This window comes from Camelus dromedarius, chromosome 7 (assembly GCF_036321535.1).
Source record: "Camelus dromedarius isolate mCamDro1 chromosome 7, mCamDro1.pat, whole genome shotgun sequence".
Lineage (NCBI taxonomy): Eukaryota > Metazoa > Chordata > Mammalia > Artiodactyla > Camelidae > Camelus > Camelus dromedarius.
In genome coordinates this window covers 35,958,609-35,978,278 of record NC_087442.1, presented here as the reverse complement: position 1 = coordinate 35,978,278, position 19,670 = coordinate 35,958,609, and the positions used below count along the sequence as shown (strand labels likewise).

Here is a 19,670-nt window from a genome sequence, read left to right as displayed (position 1 = left end):
CCCCAAAAAGGGTGAGAGAGAAAGGCAGGACCTAGAAAACGCAGTTGGCACTGAAAATGTATTTCAACCATCACGAGGCTGGAAACGCAGTGAGGGGACAATTACTATTGCTAGTCAGACAATACGCTGCTCAGAGATCATCTGGAAGGGATAGGCAGCCAGCTGGCTCTCTCCACGTCTCTTAAATTAGAGTTAAAAATTTGGATCAGGGAATGTGTATGTACGTGGTGTCTCTGTGTGTGTGTGTGTGTGTGTGTGTAATTTTCTGTCCGATGCATGCAGTATATCTGGGAATAGACTTGGGTGTCCCACATGCTTGGGCTTATTATAATAAAGGAAGCTGCTTTGTCTCCATGGAAATAATATTACATATTCTAAAAATCTATTTCCATTTAGAAACTTTCAAATAACAAGAAAGGTAAGTTTTTATGCCTACAAATCAGCTTTTCACAGGAATGAAATCAGAAATCCCAAACGAAACAAAGATCTAATGTAAGCTGCATAGTCAATAAAAAGGACCCAAGACACGAACAAAGAGCAGTGGCCTGTGAGCTACACTTACAGATAATTTTAGGGAGAGGCAGAGCTTAGAACACAGCTTTTGGCAGGATGAAATTCTCAGCCCAGAGCCCCACAGGCTGGCTGTGTGACCTTGGGTAAGCTTACGGGGTGTCCCTCCACAGTTTCCTCATCTGTAACACTGAGTAGGAATACACTTATTTCAAGGGGCTGCTTTTAGGTTAAAATGAGGTAATGAACATAAAATCTTTAGCACAGCGCTTGGCAAAAAAGCAGCTCTCCACTTGGAGAAGCGCACTTGTAAATGCACAATGATGCCCTCGAGATTCGGAGAAAAGATACAGACTATAAAGTTGATATATTTCACATTCAGGGACGTGAAACTGGTATTATTTCCAGAGAGGTTTCACGCAAAATCATTTTAGAGCCTGTGGTAATTTTCCCTGAGGCCATAATTTATAGCTTATGTGACTTAAAATTTTATATTCTAGTCACCATCCCCCCTCCAAAGGAAGGAAACACCTAATGCACTTTGGTAGTTTATATTATAAATGTGTAGTCAACATTTCTGGTATATTGAGAACTACTGAATATTCCCTCGCATCCCCAGCCTGCACCCCCAACCCAAACAGGCCAATCAGGTTTCCCCTCGAGAATTTGCCAATGTGACCTGAGAGACCAGGGGCGGCAGCTACTGGCAGCCAAGTCACATTCGTGCCAGCCAATACACTAGAGAAAAGGCCTGTTGTGAGGTCTCCAAGGAGGCCGTAGTTTCTGTCCTTCCCAAGGCTTAGCTAGTTAAGTCATTCCTCGGTTCTATAAAGTGCCCCAGTATCCTTTCAATAAACTCCCTGTCCTGTGTAAGCTAGCTCAGGACGCTTGTGGCCACCTGCAATCTAAAACACTTGAGTTGATAAAGTAGCATTGTACACGGGGTCCTTCTGGGGCTTGTAGCATCAGAGAAAACCTTACTAGTTACCTAAGGATGGAGAGGAGAGATTCCCAAAGACTGCAGGCTGCTAGGGCAGCTATCTCATAGCTTAAGCCTCTAAAAAATTCATATATTGTAAAATATACAAGAAGAAGGTCATTATAATCACCTGGAGCCTAAGAAAGAAGCCTGGCTTTGAAAATATCTAATTAACTATGAAAATCATCATTATAGCACAGAAAACACTATTTTTTATGATTAAGGATAAAAATTTTGCTGAGAACTTAAGGGCACAAATTGTCCTATTGTGTCTTGTTAAAAGCAAAACTCTACTGATGTCTACCAACAGTCATCAGAACTGAGTGCCTAGTGAGACAGGCACTGGGGACAGAACAAGGCCAAGAAGAGGCAGGAGTGAGTGAGTGAGGGGGAAGTGAGAATCATTTGCACCATGTCAGTGCAACGGGAGGTGAGTGTTGTGCATGGTCTGACTATACGCCAAATCAAGATTCTTTTTCTGCATATTTAGTCAAAACGAACACGAAACCTTTCCCAGGGCATTACAGCAGCTGGCTGCCAGATGCATCTTCCCTCCCCGCAGGGGTGGCATCAATCTTGCTCACCCTTGAAGATGCGGAATGAGCTGGCCGATGGTGATCTCCTGCGCCACCTTCTGGTAGAGGTCGTGGCTGTTGAGCACCATGGATTCCAGAATGGCCAAGGACCGCTGCAGGATGGAGACATCCATGGCTGACTTGTTGACGAAACTTGCTATCTGAAAAGCCAAGCCAGACACAACTGACTACTCATGGTAAGCAGAGCAAAGGCATAGAGAAGGGAGGAAATCAAGTAAATCAGGAACTCATTTAAGAAACACCAGACACTGAGGATGAAAATTACCTGGAACTATGGCAGACGAGCCAGAACCTCGTGGAGTCAATGATGACTGTTCACGGTATTATTACAAAGCACGACTTATATCCTATTTCTCTAACTCAGTCACGGAAGTTTTTAAAAAGGAGACAGCTTCAAAGAGTTATTCTGTCTGGTGTTTCTAGAATGGTTCTGAGTTTCAGCTTTCGGGGGTAGACAATTTGAACACATAGATAGTAAGAACTCTTTGTGTTTTTATTTCTTTGAGATAATAATTTCAACATATGCTAATAGTCATTCTCTTCCATTTCCAGGCTACTCACTTACCCACATGATCCAGGGTTTTTGTGAACTTATTATGATCCTGTTACATTCTTAAGGGACGCACACAAATCACACTTGTCAACACAGTTCAACTGGCCACTTTTCAGGCACTGGCTACTCTCTTTTTATTCCTCAATGAAACACTCTTTCCCCCCATTCTTCCAATTTCTTACGGTTAAAATAAATTCTTCTCATCTCTCTCAAATTTAGCAAACAGGAAAAACATTTCAATTAGAGGTACTAAAAGTTGAAATAATCATTTAGGCTCTAAAATACATTCCCTAAGGAATTAATCACTAAAGCCTCCAGCATAATAAATCACAACGAAAGAGGGAAGTAAAATAAGGGTTAGAATAATGGATCACAGTAACCCAAACACATGGGTACTATAAAGGTTTTATTTTAGAGGCCTCATTAAAAGTTATTACTGTCTGTTGACAACTCACACTAAAATGCTGTTACTATATCATCATCATGACTGCTTTCTTAGAAGCTAAATAATTTGATTCCATGACAAATTGATATTGCTTCCCCCGTCAACACTAATTTCTCCCTTTCTGTTGTTCCATCGACCCCTTCTCCTCATCCTCTCTCCATCCTCGTGCAAGACAGAATGCAAAGGCTCATGGCAACTTACAATTATCATCTCAACTGTTTTTCGCACAATAACTCCCCAGTGAAAGTAGGAGTGGAGGGTACAGGTATCAACACCCTCTCTGCCCTGACACACCTGGATCTCAGGGGGTGCAAAATAAATGACATGAAGAAGTGGAGGTGATTTTCTATTCCCAAAAGCTATTATTTTATAATACAAACTACACGAAGGGTACGAGAATTTTAAGGTTCTCAAAAGATGGCTTTAGCTCCTTTCACGGCTAATAAACTTCTCCAATGTGTTTACGGTCCCTGGCAAGCTCTCACTTTAATCCTCACCATCTGGGTCTGCTCCGCTATCACAGCTACCAGGCTACCACCTTTCCTTCTCTAAGACCATCTTTCTCCGACAAAAATCCAGTTACCCTCATACAGTGCTCATGGTTTAACAGCTCACTTAGATCTCTTCTAAATAGAATATACATTCCCTGACTTCCCCACCACCACCACTCCAACTGTTCCTCATTGTCCCAGCACAAGTCTTGGCACTTATTAAAAAACTGAAGGACTCACAAAGAAGTGCATTGAGAATAGTTCTGATTTCTCTGCACTAATTCTCCTCTCCGTCCACGCTCCTTTTCTTGTCTCCATTTAGTAAATTTGGATGTACCTTTAAGACTCCATGGAGAATCTTCCAGCTGAGAGTCTATGGTCAAACTCCTTCCCCCACCCTCGAGGCAGCCCTCATCCCCTCTTTTCATTCTTTCAAGTAATATGTATTGATTTTGTGCCATAAAATAGGCCCATACTGACCTAGGATCTAAAAATCAAGAGATGAGCAAACACACATGATTTTTAGCTTCAAGGACCTAATGGGCTAGCATAGACAGACAGATAAAAAGCTGTTTACTATGAAATATGTTAAGTGCTTATTCTTGGCATCCAAAAGTATATCTCCCCTGAGATATTCCAACAAAGCCTAAAATTAAATGAGCTAAAGATAAACCTCATTGTCCTCTTAATCCTCCCTTCTCAAGTACCACTTTTTCCCAAATTTGCCGCAATCATCAGTGAGTAATCGTCCCAGTTCCTTGTTGTCTATCTTGGTGAACACATTTGTGATGTCCCCGCTCCGATACACATTCAGTTGTATATGCACAACTGGTCCACAGCCCAACTCACTCCTGGGTTAGTAAGACAGCGTCTTCTTCAGTTTCCTCTATATTCAAGATTTCCCTCTAACACAATGTACCCTCTACTTCCACAAATATCCTTTTGACAGTATTTCCTTTTTGGAAATATTCAGTCAGGACTCTCAGTGTTTTCCTGATATGAAGTATCCTTTCTCATGAGGCATTTTAAAGTTCTCTGTAAATGATTAACTCTCACCTGCTCCCAACAGGCTTGCTCAGTGGCGGTAAAATAGTTCGTGGCCTTTGCTTTAATTCAGACATTGTATCCTACATGCATATTCCATTTCCATTTGCCGTGTTTAAATATTTCTCTCCCGTGAGACCAGTCCCTTATCTTCAACAAAGTATTGTTTAAAATTAACCTTTTCCATTACCTCAGCTCTCCCCTTGACACAGCTCTCATCATTTCAGCAATCCTAGAGCAGATTACAAAATGTTGCGGAGCGCACTTAGCTGCGTGCTGCCTGGCAGAGAGCGGGCACACACCCCATGAGAGTCAGATGCACAATGCTATAGGAGATACTAGTCCTTTTTCAAAACTAACTTCTATCTTTTGCCTTATTTGTCAGTGGCTTTAACCAGACATTTAAATGAACCAACATTTTCTTCTAACGAGTACTAATAACCAAGGCATCAGGGCTGATCAAACCAACATGATGGTTGCAGACAGGCTCCTCACTAGTGCATGTACCAGTTCATGAATGTGTAAGTGGTATTTTCTACGTCTAGTTTTAAAACCATAGATCGTAGTATAGCTACAGAATGTTAGAGACTGTCTGGTTAAAATTTAATTTCGCTTGTCCTCCCCAAAATCAATGATGAATTCCTTCGCCTTTAAATTTTTCCCAGCTCCATTACTGTACTTTTGGCCAATACAAGCGAGCCAGCCTAAACCAGTCAAGGTACAGCTTCTTGAAAGTAGGTCTGTATCATGGAGAAGAAGAGGTAAGAGGAGTCAGCAATAATTACATATTATCTCCACTTGCTTCCATTCATTTAAAAGTGTTAACTGAATAAAACACAGGAATATTTGGGTGACTTTTAAGAAGCTAAGGGGTATCACAGTGCATGAATCGATACAAACTATTAAAGTCACATAAACACTTCTTTGAATCACTTAGAATGAGATCTGAGGGGCGAGTATAGCTCAGTGGTAGAGCACGTGCCTAGTATCCACAAGGCCCTGGGTTCGATCCCCAGTTCTCCCATTAAAAATAATAATAATTTAACATCCCCACCAAAAAAAGAGAATGAGATCTTAAAGTTACCCCATGTTATCAAAACTGAAAAGATCCATGGAGAACATGGAGTTCCACTTCCATATTTTAAATTATCTGGGCAGAGGCCCATTAAGAGGCAAAAATTACTGGGTCTCTAAACTGAAATTGGCTGGATGTTTATCCAGGCCCTGAAAACACTGCAGGGTGAACCAGGCCCTCCCGCAGAGCTAAGGTTTCAAGAACATTTGTATAAAACTTTCCTTCCAAGAAAAGGCATTGATGTTATACTTGGCTAGGGGAAAACCAACTCGTAACACAGAAAGTTCTAGGTTAGGCTTTTTTTTTTCTTTTTCATTTCTTTCTTCTTCACGCCTTCCAACACTCTCCCTAAGTAGCCAAGTCTTTAAAAAAGCAACAACACTCTATATTGACATCAAGGGATTTCAAGTTTCCAAGTGTTTGTGAAATGGTATTACTTATTGCAGACAAAGTTTCTAAACTAGACTCTAGATCCACACATAACAAAATAGAGAGTAGAGAAGGCGACTGGGGCTGGCAGGGAAAAAATATTTCTCCAAAGGGGTATGAATTTGGCATTAATAGGAAGCCAAGTCTGGACCACAGAGATAAGCATCTTTTGTCAGCGCATTTCCGAGTTGGTTTTTGTCTGGATAAAGCTCCATTTAAAAGACAGTTGCCTGCATACAATTCCTGGGTTGTCAAAGTGCTGAATTTGATCCAGCTAATGAATAAAAAAGTTAACCTTTACAAAAACTATCAATTATAAAGTCATTTTCTGATGACCATTTTTTAAATTCGCATAAGGAGTTGAGATCTAAGCAGCAATGCAAAGGAAACAGGATGACCAGGAATGAGGACACAGAATTTATTAAATGTATTACCTTTTGAAAAATATTTAATAATTTTTTATTTAAACTTTCAAGACTGCTAGTCTTTGCTTCCTTAGATCTCATATGATTTGTCATTTAATTTCAGTGAATGAATACCATTTTCATAAACAGAAAATTAAATAATTGTCATTCTCTAACCACATCTCACATTATTTAAAGACAGCTTTGTAATTCCTTTCCACTCATAACTGAAGTTTTACTTGCAATATCCTGAAATTAATAGTGGCACTGTATATTTTTTCTTCTCCAAGTGCTAGAGTTTAAAAAAAAAAATGCTTCCAAAGCAAATTTCATTCATTCACTTCACAAAAATGCATTAAGGTCTTAGTCTGCGCCAGGCCCTGAGGATAGAGTCCTGAAGAAAGCTGTGGTTCCACCCCCAAGGACACTTAGTCTCTTGGAAGAGCCAGTCAAAAGAACAAAACCTTCACAGAAATGTTGTAAGTGCAGGAACAGGGGCATAACAGGAGATCCAAGGAGAGCAGAGAGCAGAAGAAACCACTTAACTCTACACCAGTGAGGTCGGTCAGGGCTGAACCAGAGGCAGTGCTGGCTCAACAAGCCTGTTCCTCCGGTGCTGTTCTTTCCATCACTCAGAGCACAGGTGCATGACGATGGGGAGGGAGCCCTGACCTGGGGGACTGACGACACCCCACCGCCTATGATCTCACTAAACCTCCCTGAGCCACTGCATCCTCGTCTCCTGACCAGGAACAACAAGACTATCTGTTTTGTTCTGCAAAGGATTGCTGTGGGGACCAAAAAAGATAACGTGGTTTCGTGAAAGCACAACGTGACTTCAAGGAGCTCACATTCAGAACAGTGTCGTCTTGATAGCAAAAGAGGCTCTAATATCAGACAAGCAAAGTGACTTGGATGTAGGAAAGAAAGGCCTGCCATAAATTCAGAATGAATTAAAAATCGCGTTAAGTCTTAAAAAATGTGTTAAGTATAAAAAAATCTGTAAAAGACTCTACCTTCCGATTTGAACCTGCTTCTCTAGACTTTTATCCTGGAAAGACAGAATACAGCAATTTGTTCTCTGGATTTGTATTCTAAATTCTAAATTACATTCCCTGCCACCACAGAAGGAAAGCACTTCCTAACACATCAGAATTTCCTTGGCTTTCTTGTCTATGGTCTTTTTGGTCTTCTCCTTTTTTTTTTTTAAGCAATTCATGCCACTGACAAATACAGGCAAAAAGAAGCCTCACCCTTCTTTGCGTATTTTCTAGGTGTGCCCACTACTCATCTCCCTTGGCTTTATGCCCTTACATAGGAAAAAGGGATTCAGAAGTGAGTTAAGAAGGCCCTGGTTTCCCAATCAGTTCTTGTCTGAAATAAACAGGCAGCATTGTGCAGGCGTTCAGTCTGCAGGGCTTCGGTTCCCAACACCCTTGATTCAACGCAGTGTCTCCCTCAAGATGTTGATGAAGTTCAAAAGGAAAAGAGGTAACTTCACAGTGGGAAGACCCAGGAGATACCACCTCAACCATGTACTCAAGGTCAATATCACCAATAAGACGACACATCGACATTACGTGCTCCAATGTGACGCTCTGAGAAGGGCGCAGTACTTCTCTGGTATTCTTGCCAGAAACACATAACCTTAATTTAACCATGGGGAAATACCAAACCCAAGCTGAGGGACATTCTATAAAATAACTGACCAGTATTATTCAAAATTGTCAAAGTCATGAAAGATAAGGAACAACTGAGGAACTGCCAGGTTGGAAGACACTGAGGAGACATGACAACTAAATGCAGTCTTGGATCTGGATCAGGTCCTTAAGCAGAGAAAGGACTTCAGTAGAAACACCAGTGAAATCAAAGCATGGTAATAGCATTGCACCAATATGAATTTTCGAGTTTTAACAATCGTACTATTATTATGCAAAATCTTAACATTTGGGAAGCTGGTTGAAGGGCATATGGAACATTCTGTACTATTTTTTTGCAACTTTCCTATAAGTCTACTATGATTTCAAAATAAAAGTTTTTAAAAATTCAAGTGATTCATACTGGATTTTGCTTTGATTTTCCAAGCTTTCACACAGATTCTCTGAAATTCTTTATTTTAGATGACGCTTCCCAGGTATTTAGACCTATAAGGTAAATTTATGAATTCCAAACATCTCTTCATTCCCCCAAAACAGCAGGAAGAATGATGCCAATACATTTATAAACCATTTCACAAAGAGAGGAAAAATAAGTTAACAAATGAATACATGATAATGATTCTCGACTTAATACTAAATGTAATAGTTATAAAGTCAGGGCTACTCGTTTTTGCTTATAAGACTGGAAACAAAATTGTAAATTTGCAGGCGTGTCTGTATTACAGTGGAGGGAGCGCTCTTCCATCCTGTCTCCCCACACCAGGTCCACCTTTGCCTGTCCCTTTGTTAGCTTTCTCCTAAGGAAGGAGGAACTAGTCAGACTAGCTGATCCCGGAGACATTTAACGCACCAAGGTTACAGTAAGCAGGCTTACTCTGCCTGAGGGTAATGGACCCAAGCACTCCTCTTTATCTTTCTGCTTCAAACTCAGTCCTGTAAGAAATCAGTATATTTTGCCTCTTTCCCTTTTCCTGAATAGCTACTCGAGGGGAGAAGGTTCAGGAAGGACAGCAGGAACTCTACCTCAGTCTTGAGTCCAGAACAGTGACTCAGCAGACTCGTCTCTAGTTTTAACAACATGTTACGTTGATTCCCCTTGACTATGGATTCTCACGCACAATTCCTTATTATCCCGGTGGGGAGAACATGTCATTTTCACATAGAATTTAGATGCCCTGATCCACACATACATAATATTATCAAAAATCACACTCACTCTTTAACAGAAGGAACTAAAGGAAACAACTACAAAATATGGTTAAAGGAGAGAAAAATACCTATAAAAGAAGGAAGTGATTTAAACCTAGAAAAGCACGATCTGAATTACCTTCTTAATGAACGCCACTGAAAACGTATCCCAGGACACTATTCCGTGGTCCATGAGCTCCACAAAGGCCGTCAGGGTGAAGGACAGCATGTCTCCAAAGCTGGAAAACACAAGGAGGCATAAGGGTGTTGGGCCCAAGAGCTGAGCACAAGGAAAAAGAGAAGTGAGAAAACTTTAGGAAGGTGAATACAGGCAGAATTGTAAAGATCATTGGGATGAGCATCTGGGCCGCAGACAACGTCCTTGCGTCCTTGAGTCAGTAGAAGAGAGTCAGGTTGGCTTCTCAGAGGGAAGCCAGGGCCTCTGTGGGCCTCCTGGGCTCACGCTGTCACTCAGGTGAGCTGTGCTGTTCTGGGCAGGTCACTAATCTCTCTGAGCCTCTGTCTTCTTCGCTGAAAAACTAGATAGTGTTATCTATTTAACCGCAGGGCTGCCTGTAGAGCACTTAATAAAGTGTGTAGCATATACGCAGTTAGTAGATGATCGCTTAAAGAAGCTTCCCAGCAAACAAAAATTAGGACGAGGGCTGTGGGCTTCTTTTATTATCCCTGCGTATCCAACAGGGAAGGTTAGAAACAATTCTATTAATAGAATTAGCACTTTGCAAAGGATTCATGCGGTCTATACATATGTGTGTATGTGTATGTGTTTTGGGTGAGTGTATACACACATATACATGGATACAAATATACATGTAAGTAAGCATATTCATTTCTATGTCACACTGGCCAGCACTGTAGGTTTAGTTAATAGGTTTTATGGAATATCTTTCTAGAACACTATGGATAACAACTGTCTGCTGGCCATAGACTTGCTGTGGTTTGGAAGGCTGTAGGAAAGGTCTCACAAGTGGGTCAGCACTGTTTTCTAGTGCTTTCAAAACAACGCTGAGAATCTTTTACAGAAACCCACCTTTATTGTAAATTATCATCATAATAAATATTGCCTTAAAACTCTCAAGATAAATACTCTTTCTTCAAGTACACTGAATTATACCCACCAGGATCTCCACACTGTGTGTAACCTCACTGATTCAGATGTTTGACTTTTTAAAAATAAAACTGGCTGTTCAGATTTTTAATCTGTAGATTCATATATATCACAATTGCTATACCACAAAGTCTCATAAAATGTTTAGATTGAATCTTTCCAACCCCTTTCAATAAACAGATTAAAAACAGGCTCATATTTCTTCTAAAACAGCGTTGCAATTTCCCTTCTTCCCTGTATTCTCAGCCCAGTCTCAATAATGGACCTTGGAAATTCTGCATCACCTCAGAAGCTGTGAGACTGAAAAGGAACTTACAAAAGAGGAAGCGGCTCTCAGGAAAGGACAGTGACCCAAAGCCACCAGACATCAGAGGGGATGACATGTACTAGGTAGAAATGGTGAAGTGGGTGGTTTCTGGAGTCAGGCAGCAGAGGTGGGCAAGTCACTGACACAGTTTCCTCATTTATGAAAGACGAGGACGACAGTGGTGGTGGTGGTGGTGGTGGTACCTCACTCAGAGGATTGCTGGGGAAATGAAACGAGCTACCATCCTTGCCGCACTCCAAACAGTATGCAGCACATAGAAAGCAGCATGTGAATGTTAGTTATTATCATTATGTAAAGCGATGTTTTTATAAGGTACAGAAGGCCCATGATATTCAAATATTTGTCTTCATTGTATCAAGAATTCTCTGTCCTTGGAGCCCGAAAAAAAAAAAAAAATTGCAAGGAAAGCCAAACCATTTAAGTCAGATAGAAAAGCAGCAAATACTGGTTTTTACAAGGCTTTTCTAAAAAAATAAAATCAATAAATAAAAATAAACAAATAAATGCATGTGTATGTATGACTGAAACATTATGCTGTACACTAGAAATTGACACATTGTAAACTGACTATACTTTTATTTTAAAAATTAATTTAAAAAAATAATAAATAAAGGCTTTTCTGAGTAACAGACAGGCAATCCCAGTCTTACAGGTGCCCCCTAGGTGGCATCAGAGGACCATGCCCCAAGAAAGACATTCCAAACCAGAAAATTCAAACTTACTTGAAGGAGAGAACAAAAGAAGTAGAAAGGCAGGTGGAAAGTGGATTAGAGAGAGTAGCCAGAAAGGTTACATAAAAATTCCAGACTGATTCTTTCTACAGACAATGAGTCACAAGAAAAATCCAAACACCAGTTTGCAAAAGAAAAAAAAAATGGAAATTGTCTCAGGAAAATAAGAATGTCAGGAAATAAAAGCAATTAGTAAGATTTATTAATAGACTATGTAAGCATTAGTATTACCATGAAAACATTATTACATAATAATGTATAGTATTAGCAGTACACAATATTAGCTAATTTATTATTTTATTATTGCTAGTGGTAAACAATATTAGCACTTTTTTTTTAACTTGAAAAAAGAAAAAACAACCACCACGTGATAACTAATGGTTGCCACTTGTTTATAGCTGGCATGCCGAAAGACCTCCACTTCTGAAAGTTTCCCACCCACACGACATTGGAGGGTAGCCGCCGTGGTCTCGGCACAGTGCCAAACACTGCCTCTGCGTGTCACTCAGAACAAGCGCTGGGACAGGCAGAGAGAAAGGATTGTGCATACAGCTGGGATCATACCCATCTTACATTCCCCGTAGCTGGGACTCAAGATGATATTAGTTTTCATTAACTGCTTTAAAAGCAAAAGAAAAATTGTATTTATGCTCTCTAATTATCCAAAGGCAAAATGACTCTGTTCCTCATTCAATGGATTCATAATCCAGATGGCCTTGGTAACATCTGGGGATAGTCCCTCCTCAAATGCTTCAGAACTCTGCCTACAGACTCCTCAGACAGGCTGCAAGGACCTGGGGATAAGATGGGGAAAAAGAGAAAGAGTATCCTTTGGTTTCCAAATCTCCAAGCTGCTTTTGGGGCCAGGATGCCAGCTTCCATGAGACTACAGCATGGGTTTTCTGTGTTTTGTAATCATCTATTAGTGTGAACGGCTGGTAAGTGAGAGAAGCTCTTCAAATCGCATGCCAGGTGCCCAGAGGAAGGATCACTCTCTTGGTCCATCAAATAACATTTTATATAAATGTATATAATTTATATTTATCTTATATAAATATATCTAATAATGTTTTATATATTTACATATATAATATATGCTTTATGATATGTTTTTAGACATATATATAATCTTGCATACTATATAGATATAAATAATGTTATTAGACATTATATTTATATGTTATATATTATGTATCATAAAATACATTATGTACATATAAAAGGATTACAATTAATATAATCTTATCTATTATGTCACATATATAGACATAATGTTAGACATATATTTATGTTATATATTATGTATTATATATATCATGTGGGTATATTATATGTAATATATATTATGCATATAAAACATATAATACACATACATATATACTATACTACATATAGTGTTTATATGACTTATATAATTCATTATAACTGGTTGCTGGATGGCATACTAGGTTTCTATGAGGAGAATTTTTTCAGAACTCAACTTCAAATCCTCAGTTGCAGGGAAAGGATAACCATACAAAAATTTTATTACCTTCCGAATCAAAGGACTCAGTCGCCTCATTTCAAATGAGGCAGCTATAAAAGCTCTTATCAAGCCCTGACACAGATGTTTATTTCCCCTGCCACAGGAGTGATTCAGATTCCGAAGAGGGAAGGCAGGAAGGAGCAAAGGCCCTGTCTCTGAAACCAGTCCTAATGCAGAAGATCAAGGTTAAAGGGATTACAAGTATAAAGCAACCACATGGCGCATGCAAGAGCATTTTTATTTGTTTACTTGTTTCTTATAAAGTGCTAAGCTAAAGATTTTGCAGTACCGATTGCCACAAATTAGGCCGACTGCAAATTTGACATGCTGGTGGAGAGCCGTGCCACAGCCAACACACCATGTGTGCTGGAAGGATTCAGATAAATGTTTCTCATCAATTCAGTGGAGACCATCTTCATTCCAACAAAATTCAGTCAGTCTCAAAGCATTTAAATTAATGCTGTTAATTTTATAAAAAGAATAGTGCTTCCAAATGTTTCCACTGGGTGCTGTGTCCAAGGGAGAAGCGCAGGTAAGATGAAAATAAAGGCCAGTTGCAAAACTACTAATAAATCATACGGAATATATCCTTAATGGCCAAAGTTAATAAATACAGTTCTGCTCTGCCCTTTGAGGCTTTCTGAGTATTTTCTTTTGCTTGTGGTAAAACGTATATACGCTGAAATGTATGGATTTCTAAATTGCCCTTTAGACATTCCCTCAGCCTTCACAACCATAGCATGACTTATGTCAGCATTAAGTGTTTTGGCTCCTTTGTTGAAAATTCAACTGTGGATCAGTTCTGTGCTCTTTGTTCTATTCCACTGATCAGTCTATCCTCTTAAACCAATATCATACTGTCTTAATAACGAACTTTATTGAAAGTCTTGAAGTCAGTTAATGAAATCTTACAACTCTGTTGATTTTTATGGCTTTAAGACTAGGTTGGCTATTCCAGGTTCTATGCACTTCCCTTAAGTTTTAGGATTGGCTCGTAATTTCTTTTTAGACTGTAATGCACTGAACCTAGTTTGCGGAGAATTGCTATCTAAACAATATTGTGTCCGCTAATCCATGAAATGGTGTATTCTCTACTTACTTAGGTCTTCTTTAATTTCTTTCAGCGATATATTTATTTTGCATTGAACAGATATTGAATTTTATTCCTAAGAATTTTATGATTTTGATACTTTATAAATGGAAATTTAAAAATTTTATTTATTCTAGTTGTTTACTATTAACATATAAAAATACATCACTTTCATCTACTGATGCTGTATCCTAAAACTTGCTAAATTCAATGATGAGATCTAGCAGTTTCTTCGTAGCTTCCTTAGGATTTTCTACATAGACAGTCATGTCTTCTATGAATAGAATTGATTTTACTTCTTCCTTTCTGATCATTCTATCTTTTATTTCTTTCTTGACATATTGCTGTGGCTAAAAACTCCAGTACAATGTTGACTAGACGTGCCCAAAGTGAGCATATCACCTTACTCCCAATCTTTAGTACAAGGGGTTAAAACTATTGGCAGATAAGTTTTAAGAAATTGTTTTGGCTTCAAAGCCAAAAAATCTTCTGCATTAGCAAACTGTATGAGAGAGAAAAAAAAATCAGTTGAATCCTAACTCCCACCACCTCATTTTAACTTCTGCATGAAGGAAACAATGCTAATTTTACTAATCCTGTGTGGTGGATATAGTGTGAATTAGAAGTAATGAGTGTCAACATTGAGGCAGCCCAGGACAGAGTAAATTCTCATAAAAGGTGGCTTCTACTGCCATTACCGTTAAATGTTTCTACCCTATTAGAAATGCACATCAAAAGTAGATTTAAGCAGCTTTACCCTAGAAACTCAATATTTCTACTTTATTAGATTTTAATAACTGAACAGTTCCTACTACTAATACTTTTTCTAGTGGGAGGGGTAGGAGAAGATGAATGATTCGAGACCAGTATCATATGCTGAAGGTGATCGGCATTCTTCTCTGAAGGCTTAAAAAATAAGGTGCACATTTTCAGATGCCATTCAGTCTGCCTTCTCAAACTGAGACTGTACGCTTAACAATTTGGCAAAATGGAAATTTGTTCAGCCTATTATAAAGAATTTGTTAGGCCCTATTTGGACTCACCTTGCTTAGTGGATAGTAAAGACACTGAAGAGGGACTACTCTAAGAAAGAAGTTTTGAGATGTCCAGACACAAATACCATGCAATTCACTGAATGTATAGGTGACTTTCTCAGACTCAAAGTAAATAATTTTCATTCCATACTTCAATCCTGAACTTTTTTAAATGCGGATCTTTTTCTTACTTAGGCACTGAAGAAAATCAAAGACTTTTGACTCTGAACATCACACAGGCCACAAAAAAGAAAGCTCTTGTTTAAAGTAATACATAAAATTATGCCTAGCCTTGCTCCAGGAGTAGGGTAGCAATCCTGATGTGATCATTTTGTGGTTACAAACATGAAGTACTCTTTCTACCACAAAGCGAAAAGAGAAGGGAAATAAATTTTTAAAGAACCTGTTTATAAGAACATCAAAAAGAAAGCAAAAAAAAAATCACTTAAAATATCTAGACACACAGTTACACAATCCATCAGAGGACAGCGTTTAATTATGCAGAGAAGAAGGAAGTGCTGTATCATCTGTATCGACTGATTAGAAATTCTTACCAAGGCTTCATGATCTTCTGTAATTTCTGGTATCGTCTGTAAAATTTAAAAACAGTCATGTCAGGAGCATGAAAGTAATGATGTTTATACAAATTACCTTTCATGAAGAAAGCCTAGGATTAGATATAGGGCAGATTAAACTGCCATGAAGTAAGGGAACTTTATTCATTTCAAAACACTTTTCCAAATAATAAATTGGTGTTCTTTAATGATAAGACACAATCACAGGGCAAGGATTAAACTATTGAAACCAACCAATTGCATTTACTTATGAGTCAAGACAACAAGAACACTCCATTTGGCTCAGAATGGGTATATGTTCAGTGGGGGGATATCTTTAAAGACAAAGAGGAGTATATTTTCAATAAGAAAAGTAGGACCAAAAAGTACTAGTCCAGTTGTTTTTAAGTATATGTTCAATAGTGGAGAAATAGTTGATTTTCTCTCTTTGGTAAAATGCCCACTAATTCTCTTTCTTAAGAGAAAAAAAAAGCTTCTTCTGAAGGAAGACACCATGAGACATTGCAATCGTCTTGGACAACAGATGGAACTCTGGGATGGTAACCTGCAAAAAAAGTGTACAATAGACAAACCTTGTCTGCAAGAAGGGACATTATGCTTCTTAAAAAACTGGAGATTAGGTCAAGAAGATTAGGAAACAAGTGATTCTAACTTCATCAAACCACTTCCCATTCCTCAAGTCTGCCAAATCTCTCTGGCATTAAGTATGTTATTCCCTCTGTTAGGGGAACACCCTTCCCTTCCTTGTCAGACTAGCAAAAGAAATCCTACCTCAAGTGCATCAGACTCGAGGCTCCTCTGGGAAGCCTCCCTGACCTCTAATTTCCCTTCCTTGGCCAGACGGAGGGTGGCGCCTGCACCTGCACTTGCTAAGACTCAGGACATCTCACTGCCCTTCAGCCCCTTAGAGCAGAGGCTCACTCTGTAACTAGACCACTATAACGCCAAGCACATGCAGAGTGGGTGCTTGATTCGGAAGAAGTTAAGTTTTATGTTTTCAACCACATAAAATGTAACCACTTCAGAAACCTAACTGACCACGAGAGAATCAGATCTAGTATTTGGCAAAAAACTGGGGAGTTAAGAATGTATATAGAGATTTTCCTTTTCCCTCCTCCCTCCCCACTCCTTTACCTGCCTTTCTTTTATTTATTTATATATATATATACACACACACATATATATATATACACATACACACACACACACATATATATATATGTATGTATGTATGTATATGTATATAAATAAAAGCTTCCTTTCTTCCTTCTTCCAAAAACCATTGGGCAAAGTGAAAGAAGTAGGTGGCCATGGGAGGCAAGCCTGAGCAGAGGCTGAGCCTTCTTGCAAGAGCCAAACCCCACTCCCTACTAAAAGGAACTGGGGCCCCTAGGAGAAATGTCTCCTGCCAGGGTTGGGACAAGGAAAGATCTAGAGAAGCCTGGAACATTTTGTTGAGTCAGAAAGTAAAGAAATGCTCAAAGAACACTGGGAGACAAGGCAGGACACAGAAGACAGCCTGAAGAAGCTTCCACAGCCATATCTGGGACAAATTGAGCATCGAAATAAATAATAACAGTGATAGATTATAGCCCATGGAAGAAAACAGGAACAGATGGGTCTACATTGTTTTAAAGAGTGGTGTGCTGGCATTGTTGAAGGACCAAGTCTCAGGGGAAACATACACAAACCTGATTTGTACCACTCTCCAGTTCCTATCGTGTAACTACTCCAAAATGTATTTCTTAATTATTTACAAAAAGGGGGAATCACATCATAGGGAGATACCTGGAAGGCGTTGTCTTAACAAGTGGTCACAGTGAACACCAGTAATAAGACAAAGGGACCCCATGTGCCAGTAATAAGATGCAATGAATAAACACCAGCATGTGTGATATTCAGCCAAAGACATGCAACAAGGGTTTAAAACGAGAAAACTCTGGATAAACCTGGAGAAAAAAGAATTTGTGTTTCAGTGGGAAACTATGCAGTGTCTTACAGCATACTCTTCGGGGTTGTCAGATTCCAGCCTGTTGTCTTTAAGTTGGAGGTAACTGATGGATATGTATATTGTCCCCCCACCTCCCCACCCTGCCTAGTGGTGATTAAATTGATTTCCTACCTACAGGTGAAAAACCAATTTTGTCTCCATTTGCAATTCATTTCAACATTCCTTTGCTCCACATAAATTTGTGCCCTTTTGACTCTTCTTTTAAACCCTTGAAAACATCTGCCTGGTTTCCTCATGTCACAGGGGTAAAATACATTCTTTTAACACGTGTTCAATTTTATACCTATACCAGAGCCATGCTTTTATCTTTCCCTGATAATTACGTTTAATTAATTATCTTTTAATAAACCCCAATTGCAGGCTATTCTAAAAATAACTGACCTATAATCTTAAAAAGTGTCAAAGCCCTGAGAGAAAAGGAAAGATAAGGAATTGTTCCAGATTGAAAAAGATGAGAAGACAGGACAAATGGGTGCAAGGGACTCTGGAAAGGACACAACCAGGACAACTGGTGAAACTTGATCTTGCAACTTCTCCGTTCAGTTTGGAACTGCTCCATTAATCAAACAAGGAGGCCTTTATCGGGGAGGCTCTGATGCTCTGGCAGCCTGTACAGGGAAACCAAAACCCTACACCTGCAAATGCCTCCAGGTTAGAAAATGGAAACCTAATGACAAGCAGTTACAAACAGCCAACTAGACTTAAGCTACAGCCAACCAAACAGTTGCCCTGCTTCACTTGCCCTCTTCTCTTTAAGAGTCTCCCCCACCTTCCGCACCAGCTCCTCTTGGGTAAGGTGTTCCAAACCACTTCCCCAGTTTGGCACTGACCAATTCGAACTGATTTTTGCTCAAAAAAACTCTAAAAAGTTTTAATATGCCTCAGTTAACCTTTTAACAGAACTGCTTCAAAGTGAATACTTGTGGTGTGTATGTATGTGTGTGATATATAAAGCAGTCACTGTAATTTTTCAAAATAGCTTTCTGGCCTGGGGCCTGAGCATCCTTAGGTTTTTACATGTATTCCACCTCCACTGGCAGACCCTGGCCTTAAGGAAGTTCTCCTTGACCAGAGTGCAGAGAGAAATTCAGCGCCAAAACCCAGTGTTTCTCCTCTACTTCCTCACTTTGGCCTCAGAGGAAGCTTTCTGTTGTGATGTTTGTTTTCCTAACTGAGGTCCTCTCTCTCCCTCTCTCTCTTTCTCTCCAGCCCTCTCCTCTCTCTCCATATATATCCATTTTAAACGAAACATGATCAGAAGAACAAATGACTCTGGGAAGGCTGATGTTTCCCAGTGACCAGGAGCCCCTCACTTCAGCCCAAGCTGTGGTATCCTTTTCCCAAGCAGAAGATAATCTCTTCTTTAAGCAGGCTGTGCGACCCCTTCTCATTTCCATTACCAGAGTGATGGACAAAGACTCAGAGACAAAGCCAAGAAGGGTGGGGAGGAGGAGTTCCAGCTTAAGGAATTTGCGGCCACACAACCCCCAACAAAGCCCAAGACAGTTGGCCCCTTTGGCGTTTGTGATGCAAATTTCTGGCAGGATCCCCAGAAGGGCTGCTCTAGTTGGAACTCTGCGCTCTACCGAGTGAGGCTCCGGAAAGCAGGCGGAGGGGGCTGGGAGGACGTGGCAGGCTTCTCAGCTGGGGATCACAGACCACCCGGAGCAGCTTCATTTCCAGCTCCGTCTGGGGAGCTGCTTGCTCCTCCCGGTGGCCTCTGTCCGAGGTGAAGTGCAGGACACACATGGTGTGACCTGCGCTTGGCGGCTGGCAGTGAGTCTCTGATCAATTTGGCCCGGCCTGGACCTTCCAGAACAACCCAGGCTTCTAGGAGACATTGAATTCTCAGAAGCAAGAGCATAAGTTAGAGCT

The 19,670-nt window shown here is 39.8% G+C and overlaps 1 protein-coding gene across 9 annotated transcripts in view; it reads right to left on the bottom strand.

The window, feature by feature from the left end:
* Positions 1-19,670, bottom strand: part of ELMO1 (engulfment and cell motility 1) — a 490,805-nt gene that overhangs the window by 310,546 nt on the left and 160,589 nt on the right. For all 9 annotated transcript variants that reach the window (XM_031455196.2, XM_031455188.2, XM_031455189.2 and 6 more), the window contains exons 7-9: positions 15,764-15,799; positions 9,512-9,611; positions 2,074-2,225 (exon numbers count right to left, since the gene is read on the bottom strand). In XM_031455196.2, coding sequence (XP_031311056.1) covers positions 2,074-2,225; positions 9,512-9,611; positions 15,764-15,799 — 288 coding nt within the window. The remainder of the gene's footprint in view (positions 1-2,073; positions 2,226-9,511; positions 9,612-15,763; positions 15,800-19,670) is intronic.